The sequence below is a fragment of the Festucalex cinctus genome, chromosome 5 (assembly GCF_051991245.1).
Source record: "Festucalex cinctus isolate MCC-2025b chromosome 5, RoL_Fcin_1.0, whole genome shotgun sequence".
NCBI classification, from domain to species: Eukaryota; Metazoa; Chordata; class Actinopteri; order Syngnathiformes; family Syngnathidae; genus Festucalex; species Festucalex cinctus.
In genome coordinates this window covers 17,320,731-17,339,540 of record NC_135415.1, presented here as the reverse complement: position 1 = coordinate 17,339,540, position 18,810 = coordinate 17,320,731, and the positions used below count along the sequence as shown (strand labels likewise).

Below are 18,810 nucleotides of genomic sequence, written 5' to 3'. Positions count from 1 at the left end.
CAGTTGAAGTATTTTTCCTCTGACATTTATTCTCTGTAACCATGAAAATGTATCACCCACGCAACTTTAACAATTCAACCATATCTTACCCAACCTATTTGGTATCGTACACTGGTGGTACACTTATGTATTGGCAAAAAAAGTCCTGTCATTTGCTGTGGATATTTTTTGTGGCAGGCTCCCCTTTGCCATCACACTTACGGTACAGAAGGAACGGGCAGCAGGAGAGGAGATGCCCCTCCGTTGCTCACTGGGCTGCACGGCCCGGGCTCCATGGCCGCCCGCAGTTTCTTCCCAGCCGAGCGACCCAAGGAGGAGCTCAGTTTGCTGGCAAGCTTCCTGGGGGTGCTCCCTGCTGAGAAGTCCTCCTCGGAACAGCAGCTGTACAGCTCAACGCGCAGCTCGAAAGCAGGGCCGGCTTCACTGCTGTCACGGGGCAAGGAAGAGAAATTACGATCACCTTCGTTCATTCCATCGAACTGTTGTTGGGGGAAAGGCAAGTGTGACTTACAATACGATGGTGTTGTCGAAGCAAATGTCCGTGAGTGTGCGGTCCACTATCACCATGTCCGTGTCGAAGATCTCTCCTCCTAACTGCAGGAGGCAGAACACTGCACAGCGATGGAGCTCTGCAAGGGAGAAGGTAAACACCACACTTCATTATTTGCATCATTTCTGTTATCAAAGCAGCTATGACCTGCAAACTTCAGGATAAAATGAGAGAGAACACACTTCCTCTAAATACTTCCACTTATTACTTCAAATAGGTGTTCAACACTCTGCTTACATGCACAGTATGACACGACGGGTGACACATGATGCTCCTCTTTGCCTCACGGGCTCAAACTGTGTCTCCGTGCGCCAAATGACCTCATTAAGCTTGGTTAAAAGTCCACTACCTGTCTCATGGGTTCATTTGTATGTACAGGCCATGACGATTAATTCCAGCGGCGCCGCCAGGAGGCCGTGCACGAATTAACCCACATTGACTTCCTCAGGAGGATGTCAGCTCGAGCGGAAGGTCATTGTAATATAAAGATGAGTGACAAATACCACTGCTGTGGCAATAAGAAGCGTCAGAACATTTGAATACAACTTGTCTGATTAGGAAAATTGTTCAAAGCAAAATTAATTTTACTCTCTTGTGGTTTGCATTCGCTCAGTGACCTACGACCCATTTCACTGCATGTGTGCAAGGAGACGACGCTGCGGGTCAGCCTCTGCTGCCAGAACTTTCTCAAGTCAACAGCAAGAAAAAAAACAAAAACAAAAAAAAACACAGTTCTACTCAGCTTTGTTGTCTCACTTTTATGTCTTACATAATACACAGCACTTTGTATGCAGCAATAATTGTGTTTAAGTGCTCTAGAAATTGAGTTTAGGTGAGTATATTTACAATTTTGTTTGTTCTGCTTGTTTTAGAGGTTTCCCTCTTCCAACACACATGAATCAAATGATCAGGGTCGTTATCAGGCTCCTGCAGAGCTTGCCGATGAGCTGATGATGTGAATCAGGTGTGTTGGAGGATGGAAGCATCTAAAACAGGGGTGGCGAGAGTCGGTCCTCGAGGGCCGCAGTCCTGCAGGTTTTGGATATTTCCCTTCTTCAACACAGCTGATTCATGATCAGCTCATCAGCAAGTTCTGCATAAGCCTGATAGCGATCCTGTTAATTGGAATCAGCTGCACTTCGAGTAGGGAAACCTCTAGGACCTCGAGGATCGCAGTTTGCCACCCCTGATCTAAAACATTCAGGACAAGGGCCTGTTTTAAAGGATTCCCTCCTCCAACACATGTGAATCAAATGATCAGGATGATGGGTCATTTGGAGGTTTCTGCAGAGCTTGCTGATGAGCTGATTATATGAGTCAGGTGTGTTGGAGGAGGGAAACCTCTAAAACATGCAGGACTGGGGCCCTTGAGGACCGGCAGTTTGAGAACTATAGTCTTTCATTAGAGCCATGTTGATTAATTCATTGGACTATATGAACCCCCCACCTACCCATGTTTCAGAATGTTTTCAGAAAGTAAAGTCAAAATTTGATGAAAGATGAATCTTGCTTATAATGATCCAGGCACAACACCTGCATCCTATCACAGATGACTCCCAAATGGCCTCTATACTATGTGCATGCGTCATTCTGCAGTAGTCATACAGCAGCGGCTCCTCACCTCCTTTGTTCTTGAAGTACTCGGTATCTTTCCACATGAGAGGTATCCGGAGATCTGTCATGACAACAACACAGGGATTAGATTACAAACATGTTCATCTGTGTTCCAAGATCACCTACACACCTCTTAGTATGGCATGCTGGTGTGTGTGTGTGTGTGTGTGTGTGTGTGTGTGTTCTTGTACATAATACATAGTGAGGACCAAAATACGTCTTTATCCAACAGAATGAGGACATTTTTGTGAAGTGAGGACATTTTGGCCGGTCCTCACTTTGCAAGACCTCTTTTTGAAGGTCAAGACTTGGTTTTAGAGTTTAGGTTTGAATTGGGTTATGGTTGGGGTTAGGGTAAGGGTTAGGTTTAGGCAATCATTTTTGATGGTTGTGGTTAGGGTAAGGCTCTAGAAAATGCATTATGTCAATGGATGTCCTCACAAAGATATATGTACAAGGATGTATGTGTGTGTGTGTGTGTGTGTGTGTGTGGGGGGGGGGGGGGGGGGGGGGGTCACACATTGGCCTAATAAACAACCTGAAAGAAACTAACCAGGTCCCCCTTACTGTCGTGCTCCCTGGAGTGAATTATGTCACGATGAGACAAGCGGTGCTCTGCACTCAATAATCATTCAATTGCTTGCCCTCGCTGGCGATGTGATGGGCGGAGTGAGCCCGTCAGCACGCTCGCCGCGGTCAATAAACGGTGAAGTATGCACTAATGAAGAGTCGGTCTGGCAGAATCAAATTACACTCCACATATGCTCGAGAATCTATTAGCCGTTCTGCCCTCTGCTCCGAAAATGCAAAGAACGCCGTCGATACTACAGTGTAGATACCAAGTGTACTTGCCCGATATGGCCACTTTGCCTTTACATGGCAGTCTGTCGTCCATTGGCCCCGCGTCCGACGACCTACGCGTCACCTTCTGCATGACCTGTGCCTCCTTCATCTTCTGCAGCTCCGACATGTAGGCCATGATGCGGGTGCTGCATGTCTGCAGGCTCTTGGCCGCTTCCAAGGCCTGGTCTCGCTGGGAGCAGGCAGCCAACAGCTTGCAGGCCCCGTCGCGCATCCGGATCTCATGGTCGATTTTTTTCTGGATGTCACTGTCCTACAGAGCAAAAGAAAAAAAACAAACGTTTTTTATTTTTTATTTTCTCTTTTAAAATTATTATTAATAATAATAATAATAACAATAATAATAACAATAATAATAACAATAATATTATATTAGCGGCACGGTAGTCGAGTGGTTAGTACGTCCGCTTCCCAGTTCTGAGGTCTCCGGTTCGAGTCCAGGCTCGGACCTTCCTGGGTGGAGTTTGCATGTTCTCCCCGTGCCCGCGTGGGTCTTCTCCGGGTACTCCGGTCTCCTCCCACATTCCAAAGACATGCATGGCAGGTTAATTGGGCGCTCCGAATTGTCCCTAGGTGTGCTTGTGAGTGTGGATAGTTATTCGTCTCTGTGTGCCCTGCGATTGGTTGGCAACCAGTCCAGGGTGTCCCCCGCCTACTGCCCAGAGCCAGCTGAGATAGGCGCCAGCAGCCCCCGCGACCCTTGTGAGGAATAAGCGGTCAAGAAAATGGATGGATGGATAATATTATATTAATTTTTTTAATAAACACTTTGATACCACTTTTTTTTTTCAGATACTAGTATAGGAACTCAACTCTTGAGCAATTACATCATGAGTACCAACACCTTGAAATAATGCTGGATATTGGCCCGATACCAGCTAGTTAAATTAATACCTCTGTGTCAATCAGATGTCAATCAGACAAAGCAATTATTCTGTTGTATGAATTACAATAAGTGGTTGTACTACTTTCTGTCATCTAGTGGAAGAGTAGCGTTCTGCCTTTCACTATCTGTCACGAGCATAGATAAATGAAAAAAGGCTTTGTCGTTTACATGTAATTTTCAGTAAATGTGTGTTACCAATAAAACCGATCAGGCATTAGCATGGAGCCTAGTAGGCTACTGCCTGTAGAGCAGGTGTCAAAACATGAAGTGAGTTCATTCGCACGCACGTTGCATAAATGAAAGAATCAAGAATGAAGCTGTCCAACACTTCACACTTGTGGGGTGAACATCCTGCATAAACAAAAGGCCCACTGATATGGCGACAAGCGATTCCTGAGATTTGCCCGTAATGTACTTGTGAACAACAGCAACAGATGTGAAGTACTGTAATCATATATTAAAATATACAGTGTTCTATAGGTTGTAATCAATGCAGGTTGTGAAATAGCATGGGCCTTCCTCCACTGAATACTAAAATCTACCGAATCTATAATTGAGGTTAATGAAATATTTACCAGACATACAGTACAAGCTGGTGTGTGAAACCATCACTGCTAAATTCTTAATATGTACAAAAACACAAACCCACAAGCTGCTTTCTCCGAGGGAAAAATTTAATGTTTATATTAGTGTTGGGTTGGAGGGGTGTTGGGGTGTCATTGTACAATGTCGGGAGTAAATACACAATGTGGCTATGGTGGTCCAAATCCACTCCACTTTGTATACAACACTGAAATTCTCATGCAAAAAAAAAATTGGTAATAGTAGACAGAGAGGCAATAGCGGCACATGGTATATGAAGTATAAAAAAACATGTAACAAAGTATGAGCGTGAGCAAAGTTGAGAGGACCTTGAAGTTACTTTGAATTAGCACTGAGAAGTGCTTGGAAAAAATGGTGGGAAGTACCGGTATGCTTATTTGGTGCATGAAACAAAGGTGAGTGCAGTTAACTCAGCTGTCATTCTGCTGCTGGTGCGTGTGCGCTTGTCTACTTCAGTGCTACTTCAGTGCTACATTAGTAAGCACACAATTAATCTCTCTCTGCGTGCTCCCCCTCCTTAACTTTTATCATCCATCCATCCATCCATCCATCCATCCATCCTCCTCCTCCTCCTCCTCCTCTCCATGCCTTCATATGAATATTTCATTCTTTTCATTTCAGCTTTCCTGCTTTCCCTGCTCATTTTCTGCTCCGCACCTCATCGGTTCCACTTCACCGCCCTCAAAACACCTCTTCTCTACCTGTCTGCAAGAATCCCGCCTGTTGTTCAATGACAGGCTCGGCGGGAGCGGGCTTGGATGTTCAACATTCTTGCTTCGACACAGTGAACTTTGGAAAATTGGCTTACCGAGAGAAGCGCTGCATGGCAGTGAACGCTTCCAAAAGAGCAGTAAATCACACAAAAGATGAAAATATACTCCCAGGCAGAGAGGCCAAACCACTAAATACTGTCATTGGGACGTGCAAACGCGTTTCGGGAGAAGATGAAACTGCACGCAAGCAAATGTAAACATTAGACTTCACAAACTTGAATCTATTGCTAAATGTATTCTTTAAAAAGAAGAAACCTGTTATTTACGACTACTATATGTAAGAGTGAGGCATAATCAATGTAAAACTGTAGAGGAAGACCAATTTGTGTGTGCTGTTTATAGAATCACTGCATTTAACAAAAATTGAGCCTCATTCCTCTATTTTGACAAAGTCGTGACCTTTTTCGTCAATGTTTAAAGTGTGTGGACCTACTATGCATGCCACGTTCTGATTTGGCTGCTTTGAATTGAGCTGAATTGGAAGGATAATAAGCGAAAGCCCAGCTCAGACTGAATCAGGATGAGTCCAGTTGGAGCAGGTCTAAGCGTGACCTGCTACGCAGAGGTCCTGTATTTATAGCTGCTTCATTAACGGGCTTTTCCTTCTGGGCATCTCAGAATAGAAGACAAATAGCTGAGGTCTCACACTAAGCCTTAAGATAAATCAGCTACACCACCTGATACCAGATGAGAGATAAACCCATCAAACACAGTTTACACACACACACTCACAAAATTTTAACAAGCAGATGTGTTTATACATTATGTGTATATGTAAACAATGGATAAAGATGCAAGCAGATGAAAGCAGAATATATAACATGCTGGTATTCCATGCACAGCGTCACATCGCTCCTGTCACAATGTCACATTTTTGAACAAGTGCATAATTGGCATACATAACATGACTCGGTTTCTATCACTTTAATTATTGAAAATGATGACAATTCATCTACATGGACAGGTATTGCTAGGCGAAGGAAGGCTATGTCACAGGCCATATTAGCAATACACAGGAAATGCTAAAGGCTACTGTCAAAACATTAAGGTGTATCAATATTAGATTGGGTTAAATTATCAAAGTGTATTTGTAAGTAGAATACATATCCTTTAACTTGAAAACTATAGCTGACTTTGACACGGTTTCTCTGACTCAAATAACCCATCACTATTCGCTATTGGCATGTGAGAGACTAGCGACAAGAGCAGCATGTAAATTGCCTTTGCCTACTAAATAAACTGGGAGGCTCGTTTCTTTTTTTTGCGGACATAAAATAAATTGTTTGGGAAGAAAAAAAAAAACTTCAAACTTAAAAAACCCCAATTTTTTTCAGAAAAAAGATATGACGAACACCATAATGCAAGTATCAACTTACAACCATTTGGCTTGGAAAAGAAAAATGTTTTCATTCACTGCCTCCCATGTCACTCACCAAACCAAGCTCCACCTTTTAAAAGTCACAAACACTCAAAGTCATAATAATATAATGTTGAATGCGAGGATAACGACCCCAAGTTGACAATAATATCAATCATGGTACACATCACCACCTTCTGCATCACTTTGTAGGTTATCCAAAGTCATTCAGCCATCATCACAACATTGTGAGTTGTGGTTGCCCCATTTTTATTATGTAAGTTTCCATTCTTCATCTCCTCTACCGCCACCACAAATGTCAAGTCTCCATCTCATCACAAATGTATTCAAGACTTCTCCCTCAGGCTGTGCGCTACCATACAATGTTTTAATAATTATTAGCTACCTACTCACACTGAATATCAACAAACCGTGATAATATTACAAATCAAACAGCAAACCTAAATCAATGAAATTGCATTACTTAACATAAATGTGCACTGAAAGAATACACTTACGCAACAGTAAGCTTTGAGTGGGAACTTTGACGTGGTGGCTGATACTACCAGATGGTCACTTCCTCAGTGACCTCTCTGTCCCCATCTGGCCGTGTTGTGTGCGTGCGTTTGTGTTGATCTTCATTAGTGTGTCCACTGGTGTAACGCACAACATCTATGCAAACATACAAGTGTTGGTTGGGGCTTTGACGCCCCCGCAGATGGTGTGTAATGGGTTGTTTACGATCTCCGCATGAGTAGGCTTACCCGGTTGGATCACCGACCCTTGAACTCTGACCTGTATCAGACCAAATGGCTAAAGTTATAGCTGGACAATAATTGTAATAAATTAAGCTCATTGGGGAAATGTTCATTGAAATAATTAGTAAAATTAGAACCCATTGCAGCATATTAAAAAAAAAACACATTTTTTGGATCATCTCATATGTCTCACTGGTGTGGATTTTGTGGCCAATATACAGTAAAAGTGAGGAGTTGATTTAATGCAAACAAACTCTTTTCCCATGGTAGAAGTACACATGCAGGGGATGGGATACATATACATGTAGAGTATGTTGTGTGTGTTCTTTCCAAGAATTACCCGCACACACAGGGGGACTCCACAGACGAACGTGCTGGCTTCCAATCAGCCAGCCACAATTATGCGCCTCGCCTTCCTCTCCACCCTCTTCCTCAGACTTTTCCTTTTACTCACACTCTTCCTCTCTACAACACCCAAAGCTCAGTTTAGCAAAGTGATCAATGAGCTGAACATGAACAGCACACAGAAAAATGCATAGAAGAGGAACGACATGGAAGAATGGATTGGCAAAAATTATTATACAGAGCCACTCAGTCAAATGTCATCTAAATACAACTTTGAGTTCAAACAATACATTATTTTCAAATAACTTTAATTTCAGTCACCCAACACTTATTAATGTCAGCTATAACCTGTTGTAAAGTGAACGTATAACACTACGGAGACCTTGTTCACCATCTTCAAAAGGGATGAGCAGATTTACCTGAACTTGTATTTATACTTGAATGACATCTAGGAAGGTTAAAATGTGACATACAATAAAGCCTGCTCATTTAATAAAGCTTTTACAATAGCAAGAGTTTGATCCATCTTACATTACTTGTGTCAAATGCTTCCACCACTTACTCAATTTTATGTTGTACTGTAATCCATCAAATACTTTCATAATGAAGAACAGCACATCTTGGCACCAGATAAGGCAAAATTAACAAACATGAGGGGTAAAAAAACTGCAAGAGTGATAAACATCGTTGTAATTCCCATTACAACATCCTTACAGTGTTGTAGATTGCAGCTGCGGCTGGGATGTCAGGAAAAAGCAGAGCAGAAAAGAGTGGTTTACAAATTTGGACATACAGGCTGGAAAATTGGGGATTGTAGCAACCGCGCCAGCGTCTACCCCACTTCAAGTTCTAACTTCTCACCCAAGGTCAATTCAGACAAGCTCCAGCATATCCACGACTCCAATGAGGACAAATGTTACACAAAATGGATGAAAGGCAATACAAAATGGATGAAAGGCAATAGGAGAACACACCACAGGGGGTTTCTTGGTATACCACTGAATTCCCTTCCCACTATCCCTATCCTACACTAATGCAGTAGCAAGGTAAAAAAATAATTGAATGAAAAAAAAAAAAAAAAAAAAAACTAAGGAAGCACCATGACCACTTTTTAGACAGCGTAAGGGCAACAGTCTTGTCACATTAATGTAACCTGAAACACAAGTTATGTGATGTGCCAGTCTGAACACTAGGGGGTATGTTACCGTATAGTGGTATCGGTTTGTTGTATTAGCGCATAAAACAATCACATGAGTAACATTAAGTTTGGCAGTATTTTTACATGCCATCTTGTGCTGTGACAATGTATTCTTACGCCACAAAACAGTTAGCCTTGAGCAAATATTTGTATGAAAACATCTTGGCCATAAATATTATGCAATCAAAAACATTTTTATACTCCGTGTTTTTCATAACCTCAAAAGGCCAAACGTCGGTACCACATGAACCCCACGTGAAACACTGCAGAAAACCCGAAAGACTTTGCTAACAAGTAACAAAATGTGTATTTAAGCTTTACTCGTTTGAATGTGAGGCTGCGGCATAATTTCCGATTCTTCTTCTCTTAACACTCCTTAGTGAGACTGGTCCTTATGTGTGAACTTTACGCATGCAAGCACATTAGTTTCACTGGTCTGCATGAGTGGAGTGCATTTGATCAGAGTGCTGAAACAGCAGAAGCACCGTCTCTCCATTTAATTGCACTCTCAAGCTTGATATTGTAGATATAGATTGTAGATGAATATAGAAACATCTTGGACAAGCGTAATCAACAGTCACACTGCTGCAGCTGAAAGCAGCAGACAGACAAACCCAAGTGAAGCGTCATATAAATACAATGTGCATTATAGTTAACTATACATGGACGGCCGCATCATTATTTACTTTATGGCCGTGTGTGTGGTCCCCCGGCATATAAACAATACGCCTGCAGAGAGTAGATTTATGCATGGCTGGGTGCCACTTCCAGGCAAAATCTCATCAACAACTGTGGACTAGAAAAGAACGTTGCATGTGACCAATGGGCGAGTTGATTTGAACAACAGCACGTGTATTCAACCCCCCACACAACACCTTCACTGTATCCCTGTCGTACATTTTACTATCTAAAAAGAAAAATAACATGAATCTAAACCTATATTCATACAAGTGTGGACAATAGTTTTTGTTTGCCCTTCTGCCACAACTCAACAGCTTTAAACACAAGCTTCTGACAGAATTTCAAAATAGAGCCAAGTCAATTTGCTGCCAAGGAAGGAGGCCTTTCCAACGGCCGTGGAGAAATCCTAATGCGAGCAACTGGCAGGCTGAACTGTCTAGTGGCTGTGCGAGGCAATTAATGAATTAAGACGTGCACACAGACACTCTTGTTGACTCACATTGTCCAGCATGCTGGAGTGCCACCAGTGTCCCGTTATAGGCATTATGAGCTGTTTAGACAGCTTTTTCTATCAAAGAGAGAGAGAGAGAGAGAGAGAGAGAGAGAGAGAGAGAGAGAGAGAGAGAGAGAGACGTTAGAAATAAGACAGGATGTACTGATTTTTGCCGCTTCAATTTCTTTAACAGGTGATGAGAATATCCACAGATGGAATGATAAAAGATGTTCTCCCACACAACCTCCCGTTAACCTTATTCAGCGTGTTCTTTCTCAAACATATCAAATGGCTGTTTAAAGAAATAGGCTGTTACCTTTCATGATTTGGATTAGCAAAGCTCAGCGTGTGTCTGTGATTGACAGCTCTCAGTACGGCAAGCTGGTTCACACCTCCAGCAGACATGCTGGAAGCTCTCTCCTATCCTCTGAGTGAGTGTTTTGCATCTTTTCGCAAGACATGTCCAATGGCCTCCTATTTGGAGTTTAGAATTCCATTGTGTGACATGTGACATGAATCTTCTTAAATTCACACTTTTTTAGTTGATAAACATTCATACTCAAAATCTTTGCAGAATACGGATGTATGACTGGGTTTGCCTTGGGGCACCCAAATGGGAAAAAAAAAAAAGAAAAAAAAAAAAGACTATTTTGTGAAAATTACTCCAGAGGCAGAACAACTAAAAACAAATAAAATAAAATAAAATAAAATAATTTTAAAAAAAGTCACACAAAAGAGTCATGCATCACTGTTATTGTTTTCATCATTATGTACCGTCTTGTGAAATATTAGTGGGATAGCCTGGACACCCTAGAATGCTGCGGGGGAGCTGTGACAAAAGGAGCTAAACTAAAAGGGAGGGTGTAATGAGGATGAGCTTGCAGGAGTCCCTGTTGGGCTGTAAACATTAAGCTTATGCACTTCGGGAGGAGAGTTGGGGGAGTTGGGCGGGGGTGCTTGGTTATCTTCCTCTCACAAGTCCAGCCTCAACATTTGCCAATGCACTGAAGCACATTTGAAGAGGCCTAATGAGCTGACGCTTGCAAATCAGCTCGTTTTAACTTCCCATGGCAATTAATTTCATTTCACACAGACACTGGGAAAAAGAAAAAAAAACACACACACACAAGTCCCACACTTTCCTCTCTGAATGAATCACAGAGTAAATCTAAGCTAAATTGCCTCGGACCCCCTAATGAGCATTTACAATCTATCACACCGGCAAACTACCTGTGCACATCACAGAGCAAAACATAGAGAAAAATAAATATCTTTATGTTCAAGATCTCTCATAAATTAGCTACAATACCCAATATACATCCAAAATGAATTTGCAAGACTTGAAAACCTAGCAATATAGTACTGCACATTAAAAAATATCGTAGACAGTCTCTGTTGTGAATTGTTGGAGTCCAAGCTGTGGAAAAGCAGTCACTTATTCCATGTCTCGCTCCGCGTCTCTCTTTCTAGCCAAGGGCCCCGGTAGTTGAAGCTGCTTTTATTGCACTCCATAATTCATAACTGTTAGTACTGTTGCCTTATTTAGAAAATATGGCCACATGTGTTAGGAAGCACATGTGCTGGCCCCTACATGAGAGCCTTTATGCAGCCGCTTTTGTCTCCTTTACAGGAAGGTGAACAGAGCCAAAGACGCGCAATAGCGACAGAGCAGCACACCTTCTTGCCAAGCTTATGTATGTGTGCGTCCCTGAATCATTATCAACTCGCAATAGCCCTCAAGTGAAAGTAGGCAATTAGAATATTCATGAAGCCTTTGGATCACTTGAGTGAACCTTTAATGCGAATACTCAGGCAGTACTGTACACTATATGAGGATGAGAAAATGTTTTTACAGTACTCTTCTTCTAACCAAGAACATTCAAAGTAGAAAAAAAAATATTATTATTATTTTTTTGCAGATGAGAACGTAAATGGAGTGCTGCAAAAAGGTTGCATTCAGGGTGATTGAGCGCTGACATCAATGAAAAGCAGAAATGTAAAAGGTTGAATTATTGACAAACATGAAAGAACAAATGTAAGATGAGACAAGTATCAAACCTTTTTCCACCCTCTGCCGCTTAGGAGCTCTGAGAGCCTGCTCTGATTACTGATGCTCCAGATTCAGTCTGAACAATGTGATGTGGCCTAATTGGTTTAAAGCAACAGTTTACATGATTCCATCTCAAAATTACCTGCATGCATTACGATCAATATGTAGTTTGTTTTAGAACTTAAGTCTTCATTTTGGTGGACTCTTGCTATGGTGTGCATCAGTGTTCATGTTATTTTTATTGACAATACTGTACTGTATTCCAATTCTCTGCGATCGACTGACGACTGCCTCTATCCCAAACTCAGCTTGGATAGGCTTCATCTCAGCCGTGACCTGAATGTTCAGTGTGAAAGAAAATGGATGGATGTTTTGTTAAATAAAATCAAACAATTTTCCACACAAAACTTCAGCGCCACGTGTACCTAATGTTAAGCTCGACCTCATTTAACAAGCATAAAAGGATACATCAAAGGTATGATTTGCCTTTTCAATGGCTTTTTACAACACGTACATGCAACAAAGGGCCAGCCTCAACAAGAGAAGAAAAATATTACATGACACATTCAAAGCAATAAGACTGTCTGAAATGTAATCAACTGTGGTGTAAGCACGTCTTTTGTTTACATTTTATACTTGTATTACAGTTAATAATAAAAATAGTAAAATACTATTTTTGAAAGGACTCATGTTCGCACAGATTTAAGTCAAGACTGAGTTTTCGACCAAAATGGTTTGTTTTTACACCTCCATAGCAATTGAAGCAAAATCACCAGTGTTAGATTAACACAGACGGGCATATTCACTAAAGGTTTGCGTCGCCTTTGCACAGCGCTAACTGGTAAAAATGGAGCAATCCAGGAGTGCCTAATTCACTAAACACGAGCAGTATCTTCCTCTAGAAGTTGTTTGTCTTTTCGAAGGCGGAAGGATCAGCTAGCTGGCTGTAGTGCGTTGATTAGCCGTCTACAGAGTGACGCGCAGTGATACGAACGAACAGAAAAGTAGTGGCTGGCGGTAATGGCGTCTTGACTTTTTTCCGGAAAAGGAGTATTGTGATGGAAATGTATCACGCTTTTGAACACAAATAGTTTTTAGAAGAAAAACGCTTTATTTCCGAGAGCCCAGCCAGCTTGCTGGACTATTTTCCTCTCGTTCAACACCGGACCAGAACTCTTGTCACAGAACGCTGTCAGGGGTAAGTCAGTACTGACCGCACACACTGGAGGTGAGGATGAAATTGAGATTCATGTTAAAAAAATCCGAACGATCCCTTTAAGTCTAACACTAGAAAAGTGTTTATGTATATGTGTCCACACCAATGAATGTAAATCTGACACTTTTTACTGTGTTACTTTTCACAGTTAACCATTGTTATTCCAACACTGTACAGTGTTAAAAAATCTACACTGGTAAAAAGTGTTTCAACAGCGATAGTGTTGAAAGCAGTGTTGAAAGCACTCAATACTAGTGTCAGTTTTAAACATTTAATTCTGCCAAAGTACAATTAAGTCTGTTGTTTAAACACTTATGAGTGTCAACGTTAAAAATTTAACTCAAACTACACTTCACTCTGGTAAATGCTATACTTCATTTATATAGCGTTTCTCCTCCTTACAAGGCCATCAAAGCGGTTTACTGTTGACAAGGCATCAGGAGCAACTATTTTGCTCAAGGATACTTTGTCATAGTCACACTAGCCTGGGATCCAACCCGCACTCTCAGGGTTGGGAGATGACCACTCTACCACTGAGCCACGCCACCCCAACAGCAACAACTGGATGTATCACTATTGAAATGTCGACAGCGCACTGGAAAATTGGAAAGTGTCGCCTTCACCGGAAATGAGGGTGTGGTCAATTTAACACTCAAGGTAGTGCTATTTGGGTTACACCCAACATTCACACCCAACACTCAAAGAAATTTACCCTAGCAGTGTAACTTCTTATCCTAATAGTGATTTAAAAAAAACAAAAACAAAAAAAAACAAAAAAAAACACTGGTTACACAATATTTGATTGAACACTGGATAATTTAAATGACCTATTTGCTGTGCACGAATGTTAATGCTACCTGGACGGTTATTAAAAGATTTAATTCAGGAATCAGTTTGACCGGCTAACAGAATATTCATATTTCCATTATTTCTTATGTGAACAAATTAAATTAGACGTTGACCAGCATTCTGCAAAAAGAGTGATATTCAGGGAGTATTTAGCAATGAACAGGCAACATGACAGTATATTTGCATATAAAAATCTAACAAAATTTACACCTAATCCTCTAACCCACATGGCAACATGTGCAGAGAAAATAGAGACTAGCGATATTAATCATTTTATGCAATGATACTAGAATTTCATCGTGTGAGTGGCATGAGATTAAATAGTGGAATTTTGCCAGGAGTGACCGTGCAGGCTTCTGGCGGCTCTGCGCATATCGGTGAAACAAAAAGGTAATTGCACTGAGCTAACTGGAGGCATTCGCCAACAGCCTCCTGCAGATAAGTGGCAGTTGAGCATCTGCTTGCTCAGATAAACGAGATATCAAGTAAGGCTGAGGTTGGTTCTGATCCGCTGCCAGACGCACTGCATCAGCCGCAGACAGATAACCGCACAGGCTGCTCACCCCTGTGACCACCTCGTAATCACTTCTCCACCAAACTGTATATCTGTCTTTTTACACTCTACGGGCTATGGAAAATCAGAGACATTTCTTTTACTGCAAATAGTAAAATTGTTAATCATCCAATTGTTTTGTGATTGCAGAAATAACACTTCTTTAACAAGCAAATATTTATTCCAAGAAGAAATAATTTTTCCAGCAAGTATTTTAACAATTAATTATTAAATGTCTTGTTTGAATAGAAGAAAGAAAGCGGAACGGGGTCTCTGAGATAAACCTCTTCACATTCCTGTACAGTAATTACAAAATTAAGTCCAGCCTCTAGCAACTGTAGACAAATCCTCCAAAAAGGTGCCACAGTCAAAAAGTTGCAGCTACATTGACGTGCTAATTTCATCAGCCTGGGGAACCTCACTCATTCACTTTCTAATTTGTCGTGGATTGCAATGTTTCAAACCCAGTTCCATGTAATAGTTTTACAAGTGGAAAAAACTTCCTGCTCTTATTATTATATGTTCTGCAGCAGTCCATTTGGCTACATTGGGAATGAATTAAAAGGTGCATGCAACTAATGGCCACCAGGTAGGAAACAATATGATGCATCCATTAAGACAAGCTACTAGGGGTGTGAATTGCCTCGTACCTGACGATTCGATTCGTATCACGATTCACAGGTCACGATTCGATTCGATACCGATTAATCCCGATACGAATTTATAAGTCGATTGTTGCGATTTTTTTTCATTCAAATTTAGAAAATACTAATCAGTAAGCTTGTAGAGTGTAAGATTTATATGAAAATGTATTATTTATTTATCTGAAATTTCAGTCTTATAGAGGTTGTAATCTGTTTCATGTTTAAACAGCATTAAAATAAAATATTAAGGCTTAATGTTCCGTTTATATAACATTCTTCCATGCTTAAGGTGTGAATCCTAAAAACCAAAAAAAAAAAAACAAAAACAAAAAAAAATAAAAATCGATTTTGCCTATTATTGAATCGATTCGAGAATCGCGCGATGTAGTATCGCGATATATCGCCGAATCGATTTTTTTTAACACCCCTACAAGCTACAGTGACTACACATTATCTTGTTAGCATTAATTATAGATCACAAAACACAATCAATAACTCATGACCATCACCAAATCTTTCACACAAAAAAAACCCAAATCAAATACATCTGGCTATAAACTCGCACAAAATGGTTACAGCCTCTTTCATGTGAAATCAACTTGCATAAACATTTGTCACTTCTATTACTATGTGCATTAAAATCCCTGTAAAGTTATAATACATTCTCCTAAACTTAACACACCACAGAGTGTTGCTACCAACCAAGCCAAATGTGAATGATTTAAAAAAAAAATAAAAAAAAAAGCCACGTATATAAAACGAGGCTTCAAAATCGTAAAAACCATGTAGTTGTCTTCGCTCTCATGCATGAAATATCCGCCTCAAGCCTCGAGTGGCTGACATATAGCATAGCAGGTTGTCACAAGGCTTTCCGCGGTGTCACGAGGAGCACGAAAGCCACCAGTTAGCTCATCTAATGCTAACCCAACTCCTAATTTCGCCGGATAACCACTGATGTGAATGAGCCGTTTAAAAGTCTTGTGCATCTTATAGTATGCTTGTATAACTGTTAGAATGGTTTAATTTTACTTTTTTTTAAAAACGTGTATAGTTCCTAAAGATTGATGATGGCCACAGGTTGACCCTAAAGCAATTTATTTAAACTTGCAGTACTGTACTTCCTCTTTTGACAACAACCAGCTACATGGAATGTATGATTTGTATTTAGACGTTCAATTGTACATTATTCCTCCCATTTATCCCAGACATTCCCTTTCACATTGCCAGAATACACCAAGAAGCCCACCATAACACTTTTTGTGAAAGATGCGGGGGGCAGTAGGGAATGAAGAGAACATTACTGAGAGCCCATTTTTGAAGTGGTTTTGAGGTCAAAGCCTGCAAGGAGGCCCAAAAAGTAGCAATGAAAAAGCTCCAGTTAAGTAAAAAACAGAGCACATGAATAACGTTAGACTTAAAAGATGTATAATTGGTGTGTTGTGTTTGCAGAGGCAGTTTTATGAAGCAGTCGAGTGCAAACAGCTGTTTGTTTGTTTTTTTAAGTTTTTTTTTTTTTTTTATCGCACACGTTTAATCACTCATTACTCTTGCATAGAGGAAAGGGCTACATGACTGTGTGACTCAGTGCTTAGGACAGGGGTGTTTCGAGTTCATTATGGGGGGAGGTGGGGTGCTCACCCCCTAAATTGAATCTAGTGCTGTCACTATCGAACATTTTTAGGATTGATTAATCTATTGATTATTCAATCCTCAATCCTTAATCAACTAATCATTTTAATTTTGCATTAGAGTGTATTACAAAAGCATTTTTTACCCTGATTACTGTTTATTAACTGGTGATTGGTGTTTATTTCGTACTTCGTATTCATATAGTGATTTAAAAAAGGGGGGGATTGATGTTCTACTATGTTACCGGTTCGGTCATTGTTTTCCAAAGTTTTCTTATTTTCATTAAACACAGAAGATAATCTGTCTTCTTTCATGAAGGAATATAAAAATCAGTGAACAATTACTGCTGATATGCTGAAATCAAGGAATTTGGTCATTTCTTAACATCTACCACTCAAAACTAACACCCTATTATCATTAATATTCCTTATTTTTGCTGCATTTAATCATATCTTGCATGTTGTTTCATGTACATGTGCTAGTATTAAACTCCTATGAGGAAACTATAGCTATGGCTCAACATTTACTTTGTAAATAACCTTTAACGGATTTCATGGTTTAGTCAGAGACTTTCCCAAAACATGTTATGCTTCTCTTTCAGAAATGTGCCAATGAAACTGCGTTGGCCTTTCACCCCATGATCCTCGACTCACCCAGGTTTACAGTAGAAGCTGCGTGTACAGCATTTACAGAAACAGAAACAAGACCTCCACAGCACACAGAAAAGCTTACATACACATGGCTGCAGCAGGGGAGGGACAAGCAGGAGCAGAGACAACACTGGAGATATTTATCTCCACAGATATCCAAAAAGGACTTGACGAAGAGCCAGATCTACTGACATACAGTGCAGCTTCTCTGCAGTGAGTGGTTATTGATTGTAAGAGGATTCCATCCTCGCTCCTGCCGCGCTTGCAGAATTTGCAGACACAATGAAAAGCGGCGTCAGGAACGCATTTACAGAGCCCTGCGAAATTGCTGTAAAGGCCTAATGCAATTGAATTGGTGTTGTGTCACTGCAGAAAAAAGCATCAAAAGAGGAGACGTGGCACATCAGTGACCTTTTCGCGGCTAATGAGCCAGCATGGTTGCGGTTTTAACAGCGGTAGGAACACACATTGCGATATTTTGTGTACACACAGACTGCATTCCAGCAATAGAAAGATCACGTCAAGCTCTTACAAATTTGGAGTGATGTTGCTGGACGTGACCTTTAAAAATCAACAGGAGACATACACGAGTGTTAAGGCCACACTAGAATGACCAGAAAATAAATGGCACAAAAATTACAATTTCGAGACTGTTATGTTACTAGAATAGTCGGAACATCACGAGCAAAGACTGTACTTTTAAAGACGTTAGATCATAATGTAATGCCCCTCAAGTAGAGTGGTGGAGGACAGATAAAGCCACAGGTTCGCTTTCAATCAATCGCTTTCTTGAATATACTGTACAGTAAAAACAAGAACAAACAAAAAGCAAGCGTTTGAGCACATTTACACACAAGAACTCATTCCGAGTCATAAGCTAGCTAATAGCCAGCAAACTGTGATCTCATTCGCTGACCCTCACATCACTCACCAGGCTAGCTCCTGATTTTAAAACCATATATGTTCTCAAAGTCACAGATAGTATGGTAAAACAATCAGCCTGTCATTTTGTACGACTTATTCGCCAGCGATTGGATTCTTCTGATTTTCAGTGGTGGTGACACACAAATGCTGATTAGAGGAGGTTGTGCAAAGCCACA

The 18,810-nt window shown here is 40.7% G+C and overlaps 1 protein-coding gene across 4 annotated transcripts in view; it reads right to left on the bottom strand.

The window, feature by feature from the left end:
* Window positions 1–18,810, bottom strand: part of rtkna (rhotekin a) — a 64,427-nt gene that overhangs the window by 9,776 nt on the left and 35,841 nt on the right. For all 4 annotated transcript variants that reach the window (XM_077522598.1, XM_077522601.1, XM_077522599.1 and 1 more), the window contains exons 2-5: window positions 3,017–3,278; window positions 2,172–2,225; window positions 512–629; window positions 202–426 (exon numbers count right to left, since the gene is read on the bottom strand). In XM_077522598.1, the coding sequence (XP_077378724.1) occupies window positions 202–426; window positions 512–629; window positions 2,172–2,225; window positions 3,017–3,278 (659 nt within the window). The remainder of the gene's footprint in view (window positions 1–201; window positions 427–511; window positions 630–2,171; window positions 2,226–3,016; window positions 3,279–18,810) is intronic.